Raw genomic sequence first — 25,731 nt, forward strand, 5'->3', positions numbered from 1 at the left:
CTCATGGGGTCGTGAATGCTGAGGACCTAAAGGTGCTCTCAGGTTCGACCCCAAGTGAGTTGATGGGTCGTCACGTCCATAAGCTCGTCCAGGTAACCTGTTTGTTTTACATGACGCATCTACATATATGCCCCCCCTTCTTATTTATTCCTTCGCATGTCTCTTTTTTTTCTTTTTTCTTTTTAGGTGTTAGGGGAAGCCATCCATTTTTCAACGGAGTATCTGGCTCAGGAAGCCAAGGTCGAGTCCTCGCTTTCTTGGATCAAAGTCCTGGAGATGGAGAACTCGAAGCTGAAGAGGGACCTGATAGCCGCGATGGAGGACGTTCACCAATACAAGGACGAGGTCAAAAAGCTGGGTGACGATCTTAAGGTTGAGCAACAGCTGGTTCTGGAAAAGGACGAGCAGCTCGCAGCCGCGAAGGAAAAAATTAAGGTCGTCGCCTCTAGGGCCATCGAGGGCTTCCAACAGACCGAGGAGTACAACTCCGTGCTCTTCAGCTAGTATTTTAAGGGGTTCGAGCTCTTGAGGAGGTATTGCATCAAGCATCCTTCCGGGGTAGATTTGGAGGCGCTGGATATGGAGGAGGTCAACAAGGAGATCTCTGCTGACGAGGCCGCCCAAGCCGCCGCCGCCGAAGCTCCTGGGGACGTTCCTGATGCTCGCGTCATCGATGCCCCTGCCCTCGATGCCCCAGCTGAAGACGATGCCGATCCGGATGTTTGAACCTGTTATTAAGAAGTTTCTTTCTTTTTTCTTTTTTTGAGGTTCCTGACATGTTTTTAAGGCTCAATTTCCAGGACAACTAAAAAATTTTCATGTGTATTTTTAGCCCAGTGTTTATGGGTTTTTTTCTATGAACAATGGCCTTTGGTTTTTAGGCTTTTATAATATCGTATCTACTTGGACATGTTCTCCTGTATGTCAATTTTTTGCATTCGTCATCAATGTATGTTCATCCGGTGGGAACGTTATTGCTTAAGCTTTCCTCTGTACTTAGGCATTTTTTTTTGTTTTTGCCTTCGTCAATAATGTACATCCGTCGATGCGGAATCTTATTACTTAGGCATTTTTTTGTTTTTGCCTTCGTCAGTAATGTACATCCGTCGACACGGAATCTTATTACTTAGGCACTTTTTTTTTTTTCTTTTTTTTTGCCTTCGTCAGTAATGTACATCCGTCGATGCGGAATCTTATTACTTAGGCATTTTTTTTTGTTTCTGCCTTCGTTAGTAATGTACATCCGTCAACGCGGAATCTTATTACTTAGGCATTTTTGTTTGTTTTTGCCTTCGTCAGTAATGTACATTCGTCGACGCGGAATCTTATTACTTAGGCATTTTTCTTTTGTTTTTGCCTTCGTTAGTAATGTACATCCGTCGATGCGGAATCTTATTACTTAGGCATTTTTTTTTGTTTTTGCCTTCGTCAGTAATGTACATCCGTCGACGCGGAATCTTATTACGTAGGCATTTTTCTTTTGTTTTTGCCTTCGTCAGTAATGTACATCCGTCGATGCGGAATCTTATTACTTAGCATTTTTGTGTTTTCTGGGTCTCCGGGACTTGGTACCTGTATGAACACATTATTTGAACCATTATTTCATTAATTTTGACGAATTGGTACATTCTCGATTTACATCTGTGGGTGGTATTTCTTCAAGTGTTCTATGTTCCAAGGTCGCGGGAGTTTCTGTCCGTCTAGGGTCTCCAAATGATAGCTACCTTGTCGGGAGTAGTGCACGACTTTGTAAGGTCCTTCCCATGTGGGACCGAGTTTCCCGTGGGCGGAGTTTCTAGTTGCAGTCGTCACCTTACGTAAGACGAGGTCGCCAATTTCTAGTCTTCTGAGCCTAACCCTTTTGTTATAGTATTCAGTCATCTTCTGCTGGTACTTCATCGTCATGTTCGAGGCTTTGTCCCTTACCTCGTCGAAGCAATCCAGATTGGTTCAAAGCTAGTCGTCGTTGTTCTCCTCACGGAATACTTCTCGCCTGGTGCTGGCCATACCCACCTCGACTGGGATTACTGCTTCAGTGCCATAAGTGAGCCTGAAAGGCGTCTCTCCCGTGGGGGTTCTTGCTGTTGTTCTGTAGGCCCACAAGACATTGGGCAATTCTTCTGGCCACGCGCCCTTAGCTTCGTCTAGTCGTGCTTTGATGATTTTGAGCAGCGTTCGATTAGTTACTTCCGTTTGCCCATTAGACTGTGGGTGCCCAGGTGACGAGAACTTATTCTTGATACCTAGCCCCGAGCAAAAGTCTATAAATCCCTGGCTGTCGAACTGTCGGCCATTATCTGAAATGATCGTTTGCGGAATCCCGAACCTGCAAATTATATTTCTCCACACGAATCTACGGGTTCTCGCCTCTGTGATCGTTGCTATTGCTTCTGCTTCGACCCATTTAGTGAAGTAGTCGATAGCGACGAGCAAGAATCGTACCTGTCCTTTTCCAAGGGGTAATGGGCCGAAGATATCGATCCCCCATTGTGTGAATGGCCAGGGGGAGGTAATTGTTGTCATCTTTTCTACTGGCAGCCTCTGGACGTTCCCGAACCTCTGGCACTTATCGCACCTCTTGACGAGCTCCATAGCGTCTGCCTACATAGTTGGCCAGAAATATCCTGCTCTAATAACTTTGCTTACCAAGGATCTGGGCCCAGCGTGGTCTCCGCAAATCCCTTCGTGGATTTCGTGGAGCACGTACTTAGCTTCTTCCTCGTCGATACACTTCAAATAAGGCAAGGAGAACCCTCTTTTGTATAAGGTATCATTCAAAATTGTAAATCTGGCCGCCCTTGCTTTAATCTTCCTGGCCTCCATTGAGTCATGAGGGAGATGCCCGTCTTGAAGGTATGAGACGATCGGTGCCATCCAACCACCTATGTTCTGGATGGGGAATACTGGGACTTCCTTGATGCTAGGGTATTTCTGAATCTCCATGAGAATCTCATTGTTCGTTGGTTCTTCTTCGGACGAGGCCATTTTTGCGACCTCGTCCGCCGCTGCATTCTGGTTTCTTGGGATCCGGACGAATTTCAACTTGTCGAACCCACGAGCTAAATGTTTAATCAGCTTGAGGTATTTCTGCATCCTTTCTTCCTTCGCCTCATACTTTTCCCTGATCTGCCCTATTGCCAGTTTCGAGTCGCTCTGAATAAGCAGGTTCTTAATCCCGAGGGCTTTGCCAAGTCTCAGTCCCGTCAGTATGCCTTCGTACTCAGCCTCGTTGTTGGTTGCCGGGAATTTTAATTGGACTCCATATGGGAGTTTTTCTCCATCGGGGGTGTTTATAATGACCCCTACTCCTCCCCTCTTTTGGGTTGACGATCCGTCAGTCTGAATCGTCCACCGTTCCACCTCATTTTTGTCGTCGTCATCGTCTGGAAGGGTGAACTCCGCTATGAAGTCTGCCAGAGCTTGCGCCTTGATGGCCGTTCTGGGATGGTATTCGATGTCGAATTGGCTGAGTTCAATTGCCCATTGGACCATTCTCCTAGCTGCTTTAGGCTTGTTCATGGATTTCCTGATGGGTTGATCCGTCATTACAAGGATAGGGTGTGCTTCGAAGTATGGTCGTAGCTTTCGTGAAGCCACTATTAGGGCGAAAACAATCTTCTCAATCCTGGGATACCTGGCCTCTGCTCCTTGGAAGGCTTGGCTGACATAGTAAACTGGGAGCTGCTTCTTATCTTCCTCGCGAATTAAGGCCGCACTGACGGCCGTAGCTGATGCTGCCAGGTATAGATAAAGGCTTTCCCCTGCTTTTGAGGGACTCAAGATGGGTGGGCTACCGAGGTAACGCTTGAGCTCTTGAAAAGCTGCCTTACATTCGTCAATCCAGGCGAAGGCTTGCTTCAATGTTTTGAAAAATGGGAGACATTTGTCCGTCGCTTTAGAGACGAACCTATTGAGTGCAGCTATCCTTCCTGTGAGCTTTTGGACTTCCTTGATGATCTTGGGTGATACCATGTTGAGTATTGCTTGCACCTTCTCTGGGTTTGCTTCTATTCCTCTCTGGGATACCATAAACCCTAAGAACTTTCCTGAAGCTACTCCAAACACACACTTACTAGGATTGAGCTTCATCTGGTATCTTCGGAGGGTGTTAAATGTCTCTCCCAGGTCGTCCAGGTGAGTCAACTCTTCTTTGCTCTTAACGAGCATATCGTCCACATATACCTCCATATTTCTCCCAATTTGCTTGCTGAATATCTTGTTTACCAGTCTTTGGTACGTTGCTCTTGCGTTCTTTAGTCCGAAGGGCATTACCTTATCGCAGTAGAGTCCTTGGCTTGTGATGAAAGCAATTTTTTCCTGATCTTCCTCAGCCATCTTTATCTGGTTGTAACCTGAAAATGCATCCATGAATGTTAGTAATTTATGTCCAGCCGTAGAGTCTACCAACTGATCTATCCTCGGTAGGGGAAAACTATCCTTCGGGCAGGCCTTGTTCAGGTCCGTGAAGTCCACACACATTCTCCACTTTCCATTTGCTTTCTTCACTAGCACGACGTTGGCCAGCCATTCGGGATAGTAAACTTCTCGGATGAAGTCTGCCTACAACAATCTGTTAACTTCTTCCGTGATTGCTTGGTTTCGTTCGGGGGCAAAGACCCGTCGTTTCTGCTGGACGGGTTTTTTCTCTGGATCTGTCTTCAACTCGTGCTGGATTACCTGACATGGTATACCCGGCATATCTTCGTGACTCCATGCAAATATGTCCAAATTTCCTTTAAGGAAATGGACGAGTTCATTCCTCATCTCGGGGCTTATGGTTGTACCTATCCTCGTCACCTTTGAGTTTTCCCCCTCAACGAGTTCCACCGTTTCCATGGCTTCCATGTTGTCTTCTTTTTCTCCCTCGATCGTCCATGTGTGGTTTTCTCCTGCAGCCAACACGGCCTGGTAGCATTCTCTGGCCAAAACTTGGTCTCCTTTTACCTCACCGACTCCGTCTTCGGTTGGGAATTTTATCTTTAGGCAGTAGGTGGACGTTGCTACTTTCCACCGGTTGAGCGTGGGTCTCCCAATGATCACATTGTATGAAGAGGGGCAATCTACCACTAAGAAGTCCAGATGACGGGTCTGCTGCTTCGGGTAGGCGCCTATTGTGACTTTTAGTGTCACAATGCCCTTGGGATATACTCTGTCACCGCTAAAGCTGACGAGGGGGGACTCAAACGGGCGCAATCTACCAGGACCTAGTTTCAACTGTTGGAAGGCCGATAGGTACATGATGTCTGCAGAGCTACCGTTGTCGACGAGGATCCTTTTAGTGTTGAACCCTTCAATTGTGAGTGCTATCACCAGAGGGTTGTTATGGGGCTGCTTGACTCCCCTTACATCCTCTTCGCTGAAGAATATATCCTGGTTCGTCCGTCTTTGTTTCAATAGGGGTTCCATATGGACACTGTTTACTTGTCTCTGGCATGCTTTCTTGAGGGACTTGTATGATCCCCCTATGAAAGGTCCTCCTGCTATTGTGCTTATCTCCCCGATCAACTCTTGTGGTTGAGATTGGCGACTCTCGTTCTTGGACGAGGGCTCTCGTTGGCTCGTGTCGCCCTCCCTGAACCTGTTGGAGTCCGCCTTCTTTACGTACTTCTGAAGTTTTCCTTTCCGTATCAATTCTTCTATCTGTCCTTTCAGATCTCGGCAATCTTCTGTGTAATGGCCGTGATCCTTGTGGAATCGGCAGTATTTGCTTTTGTCCCGCACACTTGGTGACGAGTGCAAGGGCCTCGGCCACTTTAGGTGGTGTTGATCCTAGATCTGCGTCAAAATCTTGTCAACAGGCATAATTAGAGGTGTGAATTTTACCGGTCGTGGAGCTTTCTCGTCTTTTCGTCTGTCAATGTCACCTCCCCGGCGGCTTGGGCGCTCCCTCTTTTGTCCCCTGCGTTCGTCTTCCTTCCTTCCTTCCATCTTCGACTTCCCCTCGTCTACGATGGCCGCCAGTGCGTCCTCAGCATTCATGTACTTTTGGGCCTTCAATAGCATCTCTGCCATTGTCCGGGGCGGATTCTTTGCTAACGAGACGACAAATTCTTTGGACTTAAGCCCTGCTTTAAATGTCGTCAGCTAGACCTTATCGTCCGCGTTGTCCACCTCTAGGGTCTCTCGAGTGAAGCGTTTTACGTACGACCGCAAGGTCTCCCTCTCTCCTTGCTTAATAGTGAGTAGGTGATCCGCTGGTCTCTTGGGGTGTTGCCCCCCGACAAAATGGCGCAGGAAAGCGTTACTTAACTGCTCAAAGTTGTCGATGGACGAAGTGGGCAATCTCGTGAACCACTCTCGTCCAGCTCCCTTCAGCGTAGTGGGGAAAGATCGACACATGATCTCATCAGGGGGCTGTTGAAGGCCTAAAGTCGTCTTGAAGGTGTTAAGGTGATCTTGGGGATCCTTGATCCCGTCAAAAGGCTCGAGCTGAGGCAACCGAAATTTCGCTGGTACCGGTCATTCTAGGACTGCCATGGTAAAAGGGGAGTCCGTTGCTCTGACCATTTTATCCAGGCTTCAATCGGTCTTTTCTTTGATGGCATTTCTTAATTCATCCATCTCCTTTCTCATCTCTTGGAGGATGTCGGAATGCTGTTCCTCTGGGGTTACCGTTCTCCGTCGGCCACTTCTTCCATAACTATCCCCTTCGTCCTCTTGGACAGCTCTTGACCGGTTCTCTTCTTGCTGTAACCTCTGTCTCATCTCTTGATTCTGTCTGGTAAGTTCTTCGATGGTGGCTGCGAGATTTCGGACTTGCTGCGCCAAGGCCGCTGAGTCCTGGTTGGATTCCATCTGGAGCTGGTAGGGACCACATTCTGGTTGTATGAGAAAGTCTTCCCCATAGACGGCGCCAAACTAATGAAGCAGTATCTCATCGGTTTGCTGGGATTCGTCCAGATGGCTCCTGGCAGTACTCTGACGACCCTGCGGGAGCAAGAACTTATTCAAGTGGTCACCGGTGTGGTGCCTGCCACAACGCCTCCGATGATAAAGTCAGTATGAAAGAAGACAATAATCGAAATATAAAATTAGTTCAGGTTGTGATGCTGTTTTTTTGTGTACCTTGTATTGGTGTTGTGAGGGTTTTATATACCATTGGGGATTATAGCCGTTGGAGTGTTAATGACTCCCTGATAACGTCTCTGGTGGAGTTATGGACTTTAATGCGTTCCCATCAGTTCGTCCAGCTGGTCTTGTAACGGTTGGGGCTTTATTGGCAGCATTGAATGGCATTAACTCTTTTTGATGATGCGGATACTGGTCATGTTCGTCCGTGAAGGCAGCTTCGTCTATGCTTATCTTCGTCAGCCCCATCAACTAATGTTTTGATGGGATTAGCCTCTGAGGAAATAAATGAGGGCGCAGGTTCCCGAAGCGTCACGACGTGCGGGAAGCGGCCTTGAAATTGCATTTGTCCCACCCAAATTTTCATGGAGTAACAGGGGCCCTTGGATGCTCATCTCATCGTTGAACGTGGGGGACAAAGTGTAACTTACGGTAATAAATGCGCGCGTTTTTTAAAATAAAACCGCCAAGTGGCATCCTCTGGAACGCGAAACGATTTCCACACGTGCGGTTATTTACAAAACGTGTGGGGTAAGTCCTCGTTTAATCAAAACCCTATTTTTTCTCCTCGGATGATATAAAATAGAGTTTTTAGGGGCTATTGTGGGGAGTAAAAGGACCCAAGTGGGCATATGGGCTTTTGGACTGTAGCATGGAGGGCCGACCTGCTCCAGAATTAAACTCTACGAATTGGCCCATACGCCGAGGATCCGAGGATACAGCCGAGGGGGAGCTTCTCCTCAGACAGATCCAAGAGAACTTAAAACTTCATTATGAAGGTCAAGGCACAACTCTGGAAAGACTGATGGTTAAAGGGGGACACCCTGAACCTTCTAGATGCACCAGTGTTAAAGAAAATATCAAGAGCAAAGGCTGCCACCTCCGCATTAAAGGCTCTGCACTTACCTCCCTGGCCGCATTAATGGGGAAGTGACCCCTGAACAGTAGGGCTGAAACTTCTAGTCACTGTCCAAAAAGTATCATGGAAGGAAGTATTTAAGGGGGGTGAGGGCCAAAGAGGGAGGGGGGTCTGAGACGAAGAAAGAAATGAAGAATTGTAATCTTTAAGGAAGAAAGAGAAATAGTAAAGGAGTAGTCCTCGGCTCAAGTCCGAGGAGACCCATTTGCAATTATCATTCGTTATTTACCAGTGTTTATTTATAGAAGCCTGTTATTAAGTTCTCAGTACCTTTAATCTAGATTTCAAACCCACACTCTACAAATTTCATTGTTTAAGGCTCATTGGGCCTGAGCCCATAACCTTCTTTGGATCCAGGTGTAATTGTGTACTTACAGCAAAAACAACTAAATTTGATAAGGAACCATATTTTAAATCAATTTTTTCTCATATAAATTTTAGAAAAATGACATCAAAACTTTATTATACCTAACTAATTAATCCACCAATTAAAATAATTAAACTAAGAAAATAAATGTATTTATTCCATTAGTAATCTTTTTAATTACATAGAATAAATATTACAAATGTTAATTCTAATATATAACGGACTTAGGAAATCTAAATGGTTAAGAATAATTTTAGTGAATTCATTAATATTTAATTTTTTATGACTTTTTATGTAAATTATTGTAAAAAAATCCACTTAATAATTTCTTATTAGGTGTGAATTTCAACAAATCCACTATTGGAATAAATTTTCTTCTTATACTCTACATACTTAAAAATTTTCAAGATAATCTGAGATCAATAACTATGTTAACATTCAAATGTTTAAATTTTGTATTTAAAATTATGCATAAAATATAGGTTTCTAAATCGAAAAGTAAACAATGTCCAATTGATACGAAATTTGGTATGTGTTAAGAATATAAACAACATGTAATCTAAGAAATGAGATTTTTGAAATATTAATCCAATAAAAATTATTAGATGATGTAATATTGTTTAAAGTTACCACATATATAACTTAAATCCAACAATACACAATCTAGCTTCACATACCCCTTGTGTTCACACTAATAATAGCTCGTCTTTGACGATTAGTAGTATAGTACTAATAGACCGTCAATCACAGTCTCCACATAAGACAATTATAATAAAGTGTGCATTTGTGTGTAGTAGCATTATTGATTGTATAGGGATCATATCTGCCGCCGCATCAACATTCTCCATTCTTGATGGATTATCATGTTCTAATAAATTAACCTTTAATCTCCTATAGGTTAGTGAAATTTTGATCATGGTTTTAACATTAAACATTCCTCTCCTAGATGTGTTGTCATAGATCCTCGTACAGAAACAACCATTAGGACAAGCTGTAAAGTTGGATGGTTTTTAAAAGTCTCCTCTAAATATTGTGTAATCCACGAAACAAGCGTCTTCTTCACTCGACAGATACTGTGTCATGAAAAGTTGGAGGAACTAAGAATGCGTCTAAATACAATGTATCTGAAGCCTTACTTTTTAATGCTTGGTGGGTGAGTGAAGACCATAAACGAGCTTTCTGAGGAAAATGCTTTTTTCCATTTTGTTCCTTTTTGCCGAAAGCCTTTTCCACTTTGTATGAAATTCAACTATTAGAACATGCAAAAGCAATTACAACGATGGAGCTTGGTTTTGGTGGTAAATAGGTGGATGGGATTTGAATACATCTTAGATTCTAATTTCTTCACCAACTAAAAAAAGTGAAGTAAAAGTAATAAGCGAAAAAATATATTTACTTATTTAGTCCCTGAGATTTGGTCTAACTTATCTTTTATTCCTTGAAATTTGATTTTTTTTTTTTTAATAAAAGTTAATTAAGAACCTCAGATATATTTTTTCCAAGTTAATATATAGAGGACGTGCCTGTTATTATATTATATTTATTGGAATTCAGCTTTGTGATAAAAATACAATGGTCTCACCGCCTTTGGCATACCATAATTGTATGATATACATAATGTCTGTATAACTTGATTTTAGGATTTTCTCCACTTGAAATAGACCCATTTTATAGTTTTCATTAACAAATATTATTGTTAATCTAAAATATGTAACGAGTACTATAACATTTTCAAATTTTAAATGACAAGACACTATTCACTATCCAATCATCAATAAAATTGTAATCATAAAATAGAATCTCTCTTCATTTCAAGTATGTTAGGGCTCTTAGTTGCAGGCTAATTTCATGACAAATTTCATTGTAATTTTCTATACTTAATCCTGTGTGTTCATGTAATTAAACAAAAAGTTCGCCCCTCTTTCTCACACATATGAACCTAAGACAATTTTTATTTTTTTCTCTTGTACTCCAACCCTTACTCTCGCTATATAAGATCCCATTTCCCACAAATTTCAACACCCAAAAATCTCATTTGAAGAGCTAGAGAGAACCGATAAACCCTAGAGCAAAATCCAATGTTTTCTCTCTACCTTCTCCCTTTTAAATTGCCCAAATCCTTTGTGATGAAATGAAGACCATCACACATAATGCAACCTTTAGAGTTTTTGTGTTGATTGTAACTTGAGAACCATTTGAACAATTCTAGAATTGCCTAAACTGGGAGATTGCAATTAAAGACTCAATTACGGATCAAGAGACCAAGGCCGACCCTACACATTTTGGGGCCTTAGGCGAGAAATAAATTTGGGCATTTTTTATATTTAAATATGAATTAAATTAATATTTATTTAATATTTTTATATTATAATATTATAATATATTTCATTTAAAATCTATTTTTCTTCCTTTTGAGATGCAAGTTGACTAATTAAATTTTTGTATTCAAGTTCTTCTAACTTCTCATTTTCAATAAATAATATAGCTAATTCACTTAATCTTTCTTGATACATTGTCGATCTTAGATATGATTTTATTAATTTTAATTTTGAAAAACTTCTCTATACAGAGCAAATGTAACAAATATTGTTAGTAAAATTCAATAAGCAATGCATGTATTTGGAAATGAATCTAACATTTTTATATAATTTAGTATGTCAATTGGAGTATATTATTTTATTTGTAAAATATCTTGTAAAACTTTTAACTCTGAAAATAAATCTCAACTATCAATATCATAATAAATATCATATTTGAGAAAAGATTCAAGTTTAAGACAGTATTTTTGCAAATTATCATCATCTAGCTGTGAGAGAGAGGTGGGGAGCAAGAGTGAGAGAAAGAAAAGGTATGAGTAAATTTTAGAGATTTGAGATTGTTTTGTGGGTAATTTTTTAGACCAGATTTGCATTTTATCTAGTTAATTTTTTATTCTTCTAGAGGTTAAAGATGATATTTTTGAGATAATTGATTTTGTTTAGATGAAAGAATTTTTTGGAGTACCAATATTTACAAGGATGTTTCAGGTTTTTTGTTATTTGGTCACAAGGATATATCAGATTTTTTGGAGTTTCATCTAAAACTATTTTTTTATTTTTTTTTTTACTACCCCTTTTTTTTCAAAATTTTGGGGCCCCATTCCACTTGAGAGCCTTGGGCCCCATTCCACTTGAGGGCCTTAGGCAATGGCCTAATTGGCCTCATGGGAGGGCCAGCCCTGCAAGAGACTAGAGAGAGGAAATTATTTGAGGAATCAATTGCTAGCAAGAGTCGAAGGGTGTACATAGTTATTACTTAGCTTGGAGGGTTTTGTAAATAATATGTACTGCAACCATTCTTATTAGTGGATTGTTTGGTGCTGTGACACCCTGAAGAGGTTTTTCTACCCTATTCTCCTGTTTTCTTCCTCTTAAACAATTTGGTGTTCTTGTGGATAATTATTTTTTTTCTGATTGGGATTGATTTTATGTTTATCCATGCATGCTTACAATAATTGGCTAATTACTTAAACAATTGGGCTTAAATTTTATAATTAGAATAAATTTGATATTGGCCGTAAAATTTGGGCCTAAATGTCTTAAGTGTGCAACTCTTAAAGTAAAATGGAAAGAATCCAATTCAGTGTAAACTGTATGTTATGTTATGCTTCCACCGTAAAAGGTATTGGGAAAATAATTTCAATTGCATCAAGAAATGTGTTAAATTGGAAAAAAGAATATTATTATGGATTAAGGTCTAATTACATTGAATAGTTAGTGACATATATACAATGAATGTCAAATAATTAAAAAAATACATATATACAAGTGGCTTCCAGATGAGAACTGCCTTTAAAAAAATAAAAGAATGTGAACTAATTAATTAATCAATTAATTTAAGTATAAACAAATTGATTGGTGTTCTTGTTGTGCATCTTTTTGATGATTTCAGCGTCCTCACATGTGCATTCCAACAGGGACGAGCTCTCTCGAATGTACTTCGTCATCTTCCATTGCATGAAACTTGTAGAGTCTCCATTTCAATTGAAAAAATGAACACCATTGAACTTGAGCTAGCTTTTCCTTCCACCATTGGAAGTTACGTGAACTCCGTTGTTTCAAATAAGAAACAAAGTTGGATGGACATGCATGCCTTGATCATCATCTGATTCAACGTAGCAGCGTGTGAGAATGCTTGAGTAGGCTGTTTAGGGGTTGTTTTCCTTGAGCTTTACACAATAGATTACGTACACTCTCTGTCACCTGGTTTTCAAATATTGTGACATTCATTTTTGTCATTGTGAGTAACTTATTTTATATATGATTAACCATGCATGCATAAACAATATAACAAGAGAAAAGTGTAGTTCAAACCTTTCCCAAACTTCCCCTTGTATGGGGAACTGTTCTCTGATATCCAATAGTAACTGGGGGAGATTTTCTCTGATATCCAATAGAAGTAATTGGGGGAGATTTCCGGCTAGCTTCTTCTCTGCTTGGAAATTTTCCGTTTGTTCTACTTCTTGTCATAATTTGGGGAGAGTCTTGCCACTTTCCATTCAATAAGTTTGGGAGACTTGATTCCTAATACCATAACACCTCAAATTATCAAATTTTTAAGTTTCAACCACAAAATAATGTTGTATATATATGATCATTGATGTGGTACAATTACTATAAATTTCATTATTCCTACGTCTTATAACTAACTCATTAATGTATTATGTAACTTCTATATAAACATTAAGTAGAAAATTAAGTAATTCAAAAATCTTATTTATTATGTTGTTGATATCAATCATAGTTATTAACACGTCAATTTGTAAGCATTTAATGGTAAGATTAATAACAACTTTAACATATTTATATGTGATCTTGGTGTATATTGTTGCATGAATTGAAAGATTTTGAGAGACCAGTTTGGAAATCTGGTGCATACCAAGAATAGAACTGTTGCACAATGCTTGAGGACCTCCAAGTTCATTCGAACATCATCAAGGCTCCTGTTTAACACAGTTAATATTAAAACCATCATTATGAATCATTTAAATCAAGGACTAAGCATTATTCCTATCAAGGAAAAAAAATGGACTCTGCATCATTTTAAGTATACAAACAAGAAAAATTATTTCCATGCCTGTGCTTTTGCTGCCCAAGCCCAAAGTATGTAGCCAACGATGCCATCTAACAAAAAGAGATGAGGGATCAAGATTGTTCTGATTGTATTCGAAATTACGGGAACAATAAGTATTAAAAGCCCCCATGCAATCTAGATTCAATAAAGAAAGCACATAGTTGCATAAAGACCTAAGAACACTATTAATTTGACCTATCATGGATAATACAGTTGCATTAAATTCATTAAAAGCCCCAAAAACCTGTTGCAAGGCCTTATCTACGACAATCATTATCTCATACTCAAATATATGCATCTTCCCTCTCACCGCGTGTAGATATGGGGATACATACTATGAGAGAGAAGATGCGTTAGATATATACCTTATCAATGTACAGTCATATGCTATATATGTACATACTTCATCAAAAAAATATGCTATGAACATACCTTCATATTGCCAGCTCTTCTGCCAAACTTTTCAGTTAAGACCCCTAAAGAATCAATCATTCCAACAGGTTCTGGTGCAGGCCTACCAATCTCAGCAAAGGCCTCTTTAATACGAATGCAATCGAATCTTTGAATGTTGTGGCCTGCCCACACCCTACCATTCAAAATGGTGAATATCTTGTCAGCAACTTGTTCAAAGCTTGGTGCATTTGCAACAGCTGCCCTTGTTATCCCATCACATCGACTTGGCTTCAATGAGGCCACAGACAAATCTTTGGGCCTTATCAGCGTGCTATAGCTCTCTAGTTCAACAAGTTTCTGGGGACAAACCACAATTGCACCAAACTCCAATATCCAGAAACGTTGTCCAGCTCTATTGGGCACGTTTGTTTCCAAGTCAAAGAACACAATCTCTGCCATGCCTTCTTTCCCAGAATTATAAGCCTCCATTTCAAAGTCGCTTATTGGTACTACCTGTCTTTTCCGTTTCAGGCTTTTGTGCAGGTTCAATGACATTACCATGATGTCTTAAATGGATGAAGTAAGAAGAAGAAAAGAGAAAAGTGCAGGTATAAGAAGAGAATTCTTGCTGAGATTGATTTTCTTGTAGTTCAAGTCAAATGTAAGTTTTAGCTTTGGATGAAGGTGTCCTTAGCTTCTTGAGGATGTCCTATTTAAAGGTATTCCAGGTATATAGGAATATTATTATAAAGAACACGGACTACCTTTCCTCGCTCTCTTGCTCTTCTATTGCTTTTGAGTTTGAACTTTGAAAGAAGAAACTCTTGGACGAAACCTTTGGGAAAAGTTCAACTTTCTAAATCCATTAAGTTATTAATGAAGATGTTGTAACAGTTTAAGCAAAGTCTTCTGTAGGCAAGAATATTCCCTACCATCTTAACCTGAATATGTTTACCACCAAAAGAAGTAACAGCCAAGGAATATTTGGGATTACTACGACGGAACTGTAAAACATATTTTCCTCACGTAATTTCTGATCCCAGTAACATAACTTTTTACACAAGCAAGTCATAGTATTGTAAATAATCAAAACCATGAACTTTTTTTCTTGCAATGACGTGAACGTTTTTGTCACAATCAGACCGAAAGAAATTGTCAACACGCAAGTGTTTTATCTTCTAATAAATTCTGCATAGCGGCTATCGTTTAAACAAAGATTTAATCTAATCATAATCCTAAACAAAAGTGAAATCCTTGATAGATAGCAACAGTTTCATACAACAAACTTGAATAGACAGTCGAACCCAATGATCCTTGTGGAAAAGACAGCAACACTTAAAATGTGTCCAGCTTTACCCAGTTTGAAAGTTTAGTTTGTTGGTTTTAGCGTTAAAAAAAAAATGTTGTATATGCTAAAACCCGACATTACAAGCATTGGCTTTCTCTTATTCATTACGGAAGTAAACTAAACAAGAAAGCGCCAATTGCCAATAATGGGAATGTCACACACAACCTGAATTATATATTCAATTAAAGCATCCGTAACAGATGTTGCAAAAAAAATGTCATTTTGACATACCAAAAGCCTATTTTATTATTTTACCATATCATTTTACAACATCCCATTTATCAGATATTTTATTCTTCAATTCTATATATTAAAATAATATTTACAACACATTAAAATAATATATTAAATTCTTACCCCATCATCATCATCATCAACAATAACAACTAGAAAAATTGTTGCAGCCACACTCACCAAAAGAAGAAGAAAAAAAAAGACCCCACCAAAATCAACTCACAACTATCGCCGAATCCACCATCAAATCACAACCACCAAAACAGAAAAACAAAAACAAAAGCAAATCAGAACAGAGATCGGCACCACCACCAATTCGCCATCACAGATTCGCCCATCACTAGCCGACCCACCCAACACCATTGATCCGCCCATCACCATCTTAACCCACCCACTGCCATAACCCACAACCCGAACCCACCCATTGCCCAACCCACCCATCAAACCATAGCAAAAAAAAAAAGAACCCAAAGTGGAATAGAGAAGACAGATGATTGGCGGTGTCGAGTGGTGACCTTTGGTGATTGACATGCTGGGGAAGACGAATAGAGAAGACAGAGATGAGAGAGAAGACAGAGATGAGAAGACAGAGAGAGAGATATCTGTGATGAGGAGAGAGAAAACGAGAATAAAATAACAATATATATTTTGCCATTGTTTGTCCGTACCGTGCCAAATTGTGAGGGTACTATAGCATGTTGCAAAAATTTGACACATTTAGCACATTTAATAAAAAGGTTTTTTTAGCGTTTGGTGTGCCAAATGTGCCAAATATTTAGCATTTGGCACATTTGACACATATGTTATGGATGCTCTTACACATTATAAACATTTTTGATACATCACTAAAAACGTCATACAAAGCCAATGTCCAAGTTTAACCACGTTTTGCACTTTTACCATCAAATACATATTTTCCTCACGTAATTTCTGATCCCAGTAACATAACTTTTTACACAAGCAAGTCATAGTATTGTAAATAATCAAAACCATGAACTTTTTTTCTTGCCATGACGTGAACGTTTTTGTCACAATCAGACCGAAAGAAATTGTCAACATGTAAGTGTTTTATCTTCTAATAAATTCTGCATATTGGCTATCGTTTAAACAAAGATTTAATCTAATCATAATCCTAAACAAAAGTGAAATCCTTGATAGATAGCAACAGTTTCATACAACAAACTTGAATAGACAGTCGAACCCAATGATCCTTATGGAAAAGACAGCAACACTTAAAATGTGTCCAGCTTTACCCAGTTTGAAAGTTTAGTTTGTTGGTTTTAGCATTAAAAAAAAAATGAATATGCTAAAACCCGACATTACAAGCGTTGGCTTTCTCTTATTCATTACGGAAGTAAACTAAACAAGAAAACGCCAATTGCCAATGATGGGAATGTCACACACAACCTGAATTATATATTCAATTACTCTTCAATTACACATTATAAACATTTCTGATACATCACTGAAAACGTCATACAAAGCCAATGTCCAAGTTTATCCACGTTTTGCACTTCTACCGTCAAATACAAACTCCAGCTGGGGCACCCAAAAAAAAAAAGGCAATTGAATCATGATGACCGACGTGTCATTCTTTTTTCCCAAACTAATTATTGCAATAAACATTTTGGAAGATAAGAAAGGAACAACTAGTAGTAGAGTAATTATCTACATCAAACAGGGACGGCCTGCCTGAGAGGGAGAAGTGCTTTCTTAATTCTCTCCACTGCTGCCTGAATGTTTGTGAGGGATGCTGCATAAGAAATACGGATGCAGCTGTCATCCCCGAATGCATCTCCCGGGACTAGTGCAACCTGTCAGTAAGAGTCATTGACCAATTAGGAAGAATGAACTGCTCCACATACTTTTTGCTCCCCATACACTTCAGATAGAGTGAAAATGTAGTTTCATACCAAATTGGCATTAATAAAATCAACCAGAGATTTTTTATTTATTGGCACGACAAAAACATCCATCCCTTCTCAATTACTTCTAAGAGAAGCACAAAAATTAAAATTTTGAGAAAAGGAAATTTCTGAAATGGCATTCACTTAAAGAATACCTGACCCTCGTCCAGCAGATATCGGCATAGGGACTCTGAATTCTCAATTTTACCAAATCCTTCAACCTCAGTTCCATAGTAAGAGCTGAAATCAATGAAGAGATAGAAAGCTCCCTACAAGTGAAAAATGTGATAATCAGGTGGGGAGAAAAGAGCATTCAAAAAGGGGTAAGACCGATTGTCAGACAGAAAAGTGCATTAGTTGTCCAAAGAGAGGAGCAAATTGATAATTAGAGTTGGTACCTCGGGTTCTGATATCTTGACACCTTCCAATTCTCCAAAGCTTTTAACCAAGAAATCCCGACGCTCCCTGAATGCTTTTACCATAATAGAAACAGCTTCCCCACCAGCATAACCCAGTCCTAGTGCGGCAACTCCTGCTTTCTGTGATATGCTACTAGCACCTGAAGTGAACTGAAAGAAAGGAAACTAGACTCAGAGCTGGAGCATAAAATTTATTTTATAAGAAACACAATGAAACTAGACTCAGAGCTGGATCTGATCCATTATAGATCAAATCCAGTTATTTTTCCTATTTGCTTAATTAACAATCATTATTTGAACTCTATGAAGTTGGCAACCTTGAGCCCTCATTTCTGCTTGCATCTTTTTAGCAGTTTCAAATCCAACTAAATACAAGCTCCTCTCAGAATTTGTTTTATTTAAATACTAAAATATATCTGCTTTTAAGACAACTACAATTTATCCCACTGCATGCCAAATATATCAGGAAATATTTTTAAGAATTTTATATCTAACCCAGCATTGGGACACTTATATTGCCAAAAAATCTTCACAATTCCTAACTTAAAATTCCGTCAATATTACACATCCACAAATAATGGACTAGGAACAGACTTTGAATTAACAAACTAGAGTAGACTCAAATCAGATCTCTTTCAATTACCCAATACTGAACTAAAGTATACATAACAATTTACCAACACACTCATAATTCGCAACATAATTTACCTGTTCATATCTTGAAACTAGTCACAAAAACTATGATGTGACATACACTGAGTGTTTTTCTGGCCAGCAGCGAGATCAATAAGACTGCACCAAGCAGTCCTTAATAATCTACAGTAACCATTAAAAATATTGCCATAATTTATGATAGTAACATTGATCACACCATCAACGTAATCCACCTAGTCAACATGAGAACATTGGGATCCTATCTGACCTAGAATATTCAGTGGAAAGTTAAGAGACATTGGTGGAGAACAAGATAAAAGAAATTCTCAAAGTCCAAATTCAGGTATAGAATCAAAACATATCTCATATTTTGTTGCCACAATCACTACAAGTAAAGTGATTTTTCTAAAGTAATTCATTAGGGGGAAGTAGAATAGAGATCAAAAGAATGCATCATACATAGAGCTTAGTCAGTAGGCAGATGCATAATATTAAAAAATACCTGACTCTGGATCTTTCCACATGCCGACACAAAGTGTTTTGGACCAGCAAGATAACCAAGTCTCCAACCAGGCATCGCAAATGCCTATACAGTCCCACAAGCTAAAATTTAATTCTCAGAGTGAAGCCTATTACTTTATGCATATAGATAATGATCCGGCTAGCCCTTTAATATGAAGTAAAAAAAAAAATTACAAATATGGAGGAGCTATTTGATAGAAGAGAAAGAATATATGAAATATGAAATTGATGAGCAGAGATCAGTATAAAAATTCAGTGGTATTGGCTTGCCTTCGAAAATCCATTGACTGTCAAAGTCCTCTCCCACATGCCTGGCAAAGAAGCAAAGCTCGTATGAGTTGCTGGAGCAAAAATTATGTGTTCATAACATTCATCAGACAGCACCTGAACAGAGAAAGCAATAGAAAATTAAAGATTGACATATTAGCAACATTGAACATATTCACGTGCAGGTCATTAGGTTCAGGTCAAGTATTGTACCAGAAGCCGGGGATGCTTTGCCACAATTTGAGCAATCTCTTCCAGCAATCTCTTGGGGTAAACAGACCCCGTTGGGTTGGATGGAGAACAAAGAATAAGCAGTCTTGACTTTTCTGTGAGTCTGGATTCAAGGGCCTTTGGATCCAAAAGAAAATTTTCGGAGATTTTTGTTGGAAGAATCACAGGTTTTGCATCAGCCATCCTTGCCATTTCTGGGTAACTCACCCAATATGGAGCTGAAATTATAACCTGAAAAATTAATGCCATTTGGTAAATGCGTGCAATCTTCAGATGTAAAAGGTATTTTACTGTTCCAATAATCACCAGCCCTTCACATTAGAACTGTGGCTTTTCAACATGTATAGACACAAAGAAACCAACAACCACATAGCTTCCAAAGGATGTAGAAGAGGATAAAAAAACCAAGTAATCACCCACAGAAACTGTAACACAACACCCCAAACAGCTAGGCATGATGAAAAAAGGACATTGTTCTGCAACCAATCCATGAAATCTGTTACAGAACAGCCTAAACAAGCTATTTCCTACTTTAACATATTTAACATAGCATACATGAGAATAGAGCTATGTTCATTTAAGAGAATTAAGAATTTGATAGTGTTATCTACAATACAAGAAAAACACGGTCCTTTTTTTTCTTTTTTTCTTTTTCCTTTTCTAGCTACAATTCCGCTAAATTTCTTAGCTTTTGATATTCTTGGTGAAACCAGATCGTCATCTTCTAAACTCAAATTTTTTAGTCATTGTGTTCTTGCTCAGCAATTACCCTTCTAACATTACTCTCCTCTCATTTAACATTCCTTTTGCTTTTATTCCTTTTTCACTCCTCCTCTATGACCAACTCATTCCTTATACCTCCTCGTCCTCATTGCAACCAACTCATTCCTTGAATAGCAAGCAAAACAATCATAATCCTACTTGGGTAACACACAATTCTACATACTAAACAATCATAATCTGCCTTCTATTCCTCTCTAAAGGTGAATATAACAAAGAACCTTCAATATAATTATATTAAATAGTAAAACCGATAAAAATAAAAAACAGCTGAAAATATTTACACAAAACTAACAAATGAAATGCGTAAAAAGAAAGTTAAGATCCACCTCATCTCCGGGCGAACAAACTGCCTTGACGGCTTGTACACTACTCTGATCAGGCGTGTATGAGATCCCATTTTCCTCTGCAAAAAAACACAAAATTCAATTCAATTATTAAACCAATCAACCCTCACAATTAATTCACAACAACTTAAGTTTTTGAAAGAATTAATAATTTAACATAGTATCAAAGAAAGATGTTTTAAGTCCGACTCTAACTCTCATTTAAAATCCTAACTTTTGAAAGAATCGATAATTTAACAATCTCTCTCACCTTAACCTACCACAATACATAGAATACAAAATTAGTAACACTAACCCTTCAGCTTATGACAAATGGCTTGCCGGATTTCCACAGTCCCGGCATTCGGTGTGTACCTTGTGTACCCTTCACGAATCGCTTTTTTCCCAGCCTACACAACACTCATTCATATAATTCATGTATAGAATTCAAAATTATTTTTAAAAAAAAAGTAAATAAATAAAAATTGTATACCTCAACTATTGGAGCAGGAGTATCGAAATCAGGTTCACCAGCAGCTAAGCGAATAATGGGGACACCAGCTTCAACGAGAGCTATGGCCTGGCCAATTATGGCCACCGTTTTGGAAGGCTTAATGGAATTTACTCTTGGGCTTAGAGAGATATCTACTTCCATTGCTTTACTACCAACTTCGTCGTTCTAAGGTTTAGACGAGCAGTAGTGGTGGATGAACAAGTGCGGAGTGAATTAGCCATGATTCGATTCTAAGTGTCCGTTTGGATAGAACTTATTGCTAAAAACTGAAAATTGAAAATTGAAAACACTGTAGCAAAATAATTTTTAAACGTGTGAATAGTGCTACGAGACCCATTTTTAATAAAAAATTGCTAAAAAAGTATGTGAATAGTGCGCGCACTTAGAGAGGGTTTGGATCCAGCTTATATTTGCTGCGTCCACGTTTTGCTTTTTTTTTTTTTTTTCTACTGCGGGGGGACAAGCACACAGTGCGCGCATTGTTCGCATATTTTTTTAGCAATTTTTTATTAAAAATGGGTCTCGCAGTACTATTCACACATTTAAAAATTATTTTGCTACAGTGTTTTCAATTTTCAGCAATAAGTTTTATCCAAACGGACCCTAAGTGCTAAACACTGAAAGAAAAAAATATATATCTTGGCCTTTTTTTTTTTTTTTGAAAAGTGGAGGGAGTTTTTTAATAGTCGCTATATATAATATAGGGGTTGGTGGGCTTGGTGAACTGAAGGCTTTTTCAAATTGGAAGGTGGGTTTGGCAATGCTACCATCTTAGCCGTCCATGCCACCAGTGGTAATAAGATAATGGAGAATCGGACGGTTGTGGATGATTTTTATTTATATTTCATATATTTACAAAAACTGTGACAAAGCAAGCACAACAGACCTAGTAGTAGTACTCCTTGTTTGGTTTATTTGTTCTAAAAAAAATTTGTAATCTAAGATGGTTTGTTTACCCAAATAAAATAATTTAAGATGGTTGGTGACATTTTTTATTATTTTTATTTGATTGTTAAGGAAAGGGGAATTCAACTGAAGTTGGGTAATATTTTCCCTTTTTTTTTTAAATTTGATAATTGGGAATACAAAATTTTAATTTTTGATATTTCTGCTAGAAATATATTATTTTTGCTAAAATAGTGTCGTATTCAATTTATTCTGAGTTCTGAGACCCATTCAAGTTCGACATCTCTCTTTTCTCATGCACTCTTCTACTGAAATCAACAATGGCAGCTCTAGGAATTTTTCTCATAGTATTATTTAAGAAGCATAAATTACACAATCTAATAAAAAAGATTGATCTTGGTTTTTTTCCTGAGTCTATTAGGAATTTGGGCTTGCTATGTAATAATTTTTTTTTTCAAACTTTAGTTCAAAAAAAAAAATTTTGGGCTTCTTTTTGCTTGAAAGCCCCAATATATTGTTAAGTAGAACAAATTATAGAGCAAAATTTAATTTTATTGACATAAAATAAATAAATAATAAAAAACTTAGGGTGTTTCACAAATTTTTTTTTTTAAGGGTAGACATATAAAATTTTAAATTATTATATATAAAAAAGAATATTCAGGGTGGTCCTGTGACCACCTGGCCTTCAAGTACCGCCGCCCCTGGAAATCAATATTGCTTTGAAGCTAACAGTTCAGAAAAAGAATATTCTTTTTCTATATTTTTTAATAATATTTTTTTCTTTTTAAATTAAAAAAAAAGTGCATTTAATCTAATTAAAAAATTAAAAATTAAGGCGCATGAGGTTAGTTGGAGTCTAAATTTTCTGTCCCACTTTTCCTACTCCACTTTATACTCCATCAATAAAAACTTGCTACGTGTTCATCTAATTAATTAAATACTACCATTATTGACTTATTAATGGTACCGTTATTAATTAATAGTAGTATTTAATTAATTAGATGAACACGTGGCAAGTTTTTATTGGTGGAGTATAGAATGGAGCAGGAAAAGTGAGACAAAAGATTTGGACTCGGTTAGTTGGTGTGAGCTTAGCTCACAGTTGCTTAGGTACCAATTGGGTTACCCACCTTCTTGTTGCCATGGAAAAAATAAAAATAAAAATAAAAAAGAAAAGGGAAAACCTTGGCAGAGTAGTTGGGCTTGTCCCTGGTCTCTGGGCTTAGGGCCTTCAAAGCGGGTGCCAAGGGGGTGGGTTTGAATCAATAAAAATTGAGCCCATGTCCACATGGGTACCGTAAATATAACCCATCATTTTAATCCCAAAATTGAGCCCTGGTCATCTGTGCTAGCCAGATAGACCTGGTTTACTAAGATGATACAAACAATTTTGTGAAGACATTATTTGTCATCAGTAGAGGGCTGTAACTTCTAGTTTGAGAGCTTGTGCAAATTGGTCAACTGGGCCACTGGGTTGCCTAATGTTAGGTATGGAAAACCAAAAAGATGAAATAGTATCTCATATGTTTGAGAGCTTGTTCAGATTTGTAATCCTTTCAGCATTTTCCTCATATGAGTTATCAAGTTTTTATTCATTTGTCTTGAGAAATCAAATAGTATCTCAACCCTCATATCATATGCAACTACTTTCTTGTATCTACACCAAGCATTAAGCAATCATATTGAATTTAACTTTTAAAAAACTAACTAAAGTAAAATAACATAACAGATATAAATTCAACATAATGATGCAAAAGATTAGGACACTCATAGACTGATACGTTGTGACTGCCTAAACATCTATTCAAGTCCCTTCACAACCAGTAGAGTCATTGCCAAAAGTTGGCTAAAGCATCTTTGCATCTGTAATGGATGCCAAATCAGAATAATAGGGATGCCGTATGAGTTTGAATCATTCTAAATGGATGTTAACCTTGTATTGTTGTATGTCATACTAGTGCATTCTGAATATTACAAGAACCATTCACATAAGCTTTATTATCATATATGAAATGTTACTGATTCTACTCCATTTAAGAGCGTAAACAGATTGTGATGGGCCCATTTCCATCTCTCCTCTTCCTCCATGGGTCTTTTCCCCTGAAGATTGAGATGGGTTGGGATCATTCTCTAGTTTTTGTCTGTATATCTATCCTTATTCATAAAATAAAAAAATAAAAAATAAATAAATAAAATAGGTTGAGGTGTTTGTGCAGGACTTAACAATACCTGAACACCTATAGACATGTCATGATTCATGAACATGATGCCCACGTCTGACATTAAATTCTATAATAATAGTAACTATAATAATAAAAATAAAATAAAACAAGAGTCTATGTCACTGTGAGATATATGGCTTTTCATTGTTATTAACAGTTTCTTTATCAAAATGCTCCATCAAATTCATACATGCAACATCTTTCTTGGATCATATTGATCATGAAATATACACAGAAAACTACAGACAGATAAACAAATACTCACTTCTAACATGCAATTATAATATAATATAATAATAGTAATAATAATTAGGCGAAACTACATTAATGGTCCTTGGAATTTGTCCTGTGTACACAATTGGTCCCTTAAGTTTGAAGAAAACACAATTAGTCCTTTAAGTTTTAAAACTGAGTTGTATTGGTCCTTTTATTAAGTGCTGTTAATAGTGTTACTTATGTGACTAACGAAATAATGACTCGGCATTTTTTTAATGATGTGGCATGTTTTTAATTAAAAAATTAAAAAAAAAATAGTTTGATGAAATTGAAATAATATTGCCCCGATTAAAAACAAATCTGAAATTTGTTTAACAAAGGAACGACGGAGAGAGAGAAGGAGAAGAGAGAGATTGACAGCCACAAGAGAGAAGGGAGGAGTGAAGAAATACCACATCGAACTTCTCAATCCAAAGCCACATCGGCAGCCATGGAAGCCGACCAAAGTACCACCACGAGCACCAGCACAAGCACAAGCAGCAGCGGCTCTTGCCCACCCATGAATCTCTTGTTCATGGAAATGGGTGTGGGCTACGATCAACATGGGTACGTACTCCAAAATGCAAGTGCAACTGGTTTTGGGCAACTGGGTTAGAGAGAAAAAGAGAGAATTTTCTTGAAGGAAGTGCTTCTTCTCTCTGACTTTGAGTTTTGAGTTCTTGTACGAGAGGTTAAACTTAGGAGTTTGCTTTTTCTATTTTCACTTCAGTTTTTTTTTTTCTTTTTTTTTTTTTTCATTACTTTTGGAGTCCAAAAAAAGAAAGAAAGTGAAATAAAACAGGAAAGTTGCACTTGCATTTTGCAGAGGCAGAGGAAACCAGTTGTTCATGGAAATGGGTGTTGGGCTACGATCAACATGGGTTAAACAAATATCAGATTTGTTTTTAATTGGGTCAATATGATTTCAATTTCAATTTCATGTAATGTGGAAACTTTTTTTTTTTTAATTAAAAACATGTCACTTCATTAAAAAAAAAATGTTAAGTCATTATTCAGTTAGCCACATAAGTAATACCATTAACAACAATCAGTAAAATGACTAATACAACTCAGTTTTAAAACTTAAGGGACTAATTGTGCTCACTTCAAACTTAAGGGACCAATTGTGCACACAGAGTAAACTTCAGGGACCAATAGTATAGTTTTGCCTAATAATTAAACTCTTAGGTCACTCTTATATACATGGCTTTTCATTGTTAGTAACAGTTTATGTATCAAACCGTTCCATTGTGTCCATCAAATGCAACAACTTTCCTCAGAAAA

The 25,731-nt window shown here is 37.9% G+C and overlaps 1 protein-coding gene and 1 pseudogene across 1 annotated transcript; both read right to left on the reverse strand.

The window, feature by feature from the left end:
• Positions 1-12,051: 12,051 nt before the first annotated feature.
• Positions 12,052-14,557, reverse strand: LOC142625790 (protein NEN4). Its single transcript, XM_075799514.1, has 5 exons — positions 13,899-14,557; positions 13,470-13,516; positions 13,272-13,335; positions 12,707-12,916; positions 12,052-12,595 (listed from the first exon to the last, which is right to left on the reverse strand). The coding sequence occupies exons 1-5, from the start codon at positions 14,418-14,420 to the stop codon at positions 12,503-12,505; spliced, it is 936 nt and encodes a 311-aa protein (XP_075655629.1). The 5' UTR covers positions 14,421-14,557; the 3' UTR covers positions 12,052-12,502.
• A 2,269-nt stretch (positions 14,558-16,826) lies between these two features.
• Positions 16,827-21,297, reverse strand: LOC142625802 (bifunctional aspartate aminotransferase and glutamate/aspartate-prephenate aminotransferase-like; annotated as a pseudogene).
• Between the last annotated feature and the right edge of the window lie 4,434 nt (positions 21,298-25,731).

This window comes from Castanea sativa, chromosome 2, assembly GCF_040712315.1.
Source record: "Castanea sativa cultivar Marrone di Chiusa Pesio chromosome 2, ASM4071231v1".
Taxonomy (NCBI): Eukaryota; Viridiplantae; Streptophyta; class Magnoliopsida; order Fagales; family Fagaceae; genus Castanea; species Castanea sativa.

Coding starts and splice junctions, on each gene's coding strand:
- LOC142625790 (XM_075799514.1), bottom strand. CDS start 14,420: ATGGTAATGTCATTGAACCTGCACAAAAGCCTGAAACGGAAAAGACAG. Junction 13,336..13,469: donor CTTGGGCAGCAAAAGCACAG/GCATGGAAATAA, acceptor TGTGTTAAACAG/GAGCCTTGATGATGTTCGAA. Junction 12,917..13,271: donor GTGCAACAGTTCTATTCTTG/GTATGCACCAGA, acceptor TTATGGTATTAG/GAATCAAGTCTCCCAAACTT.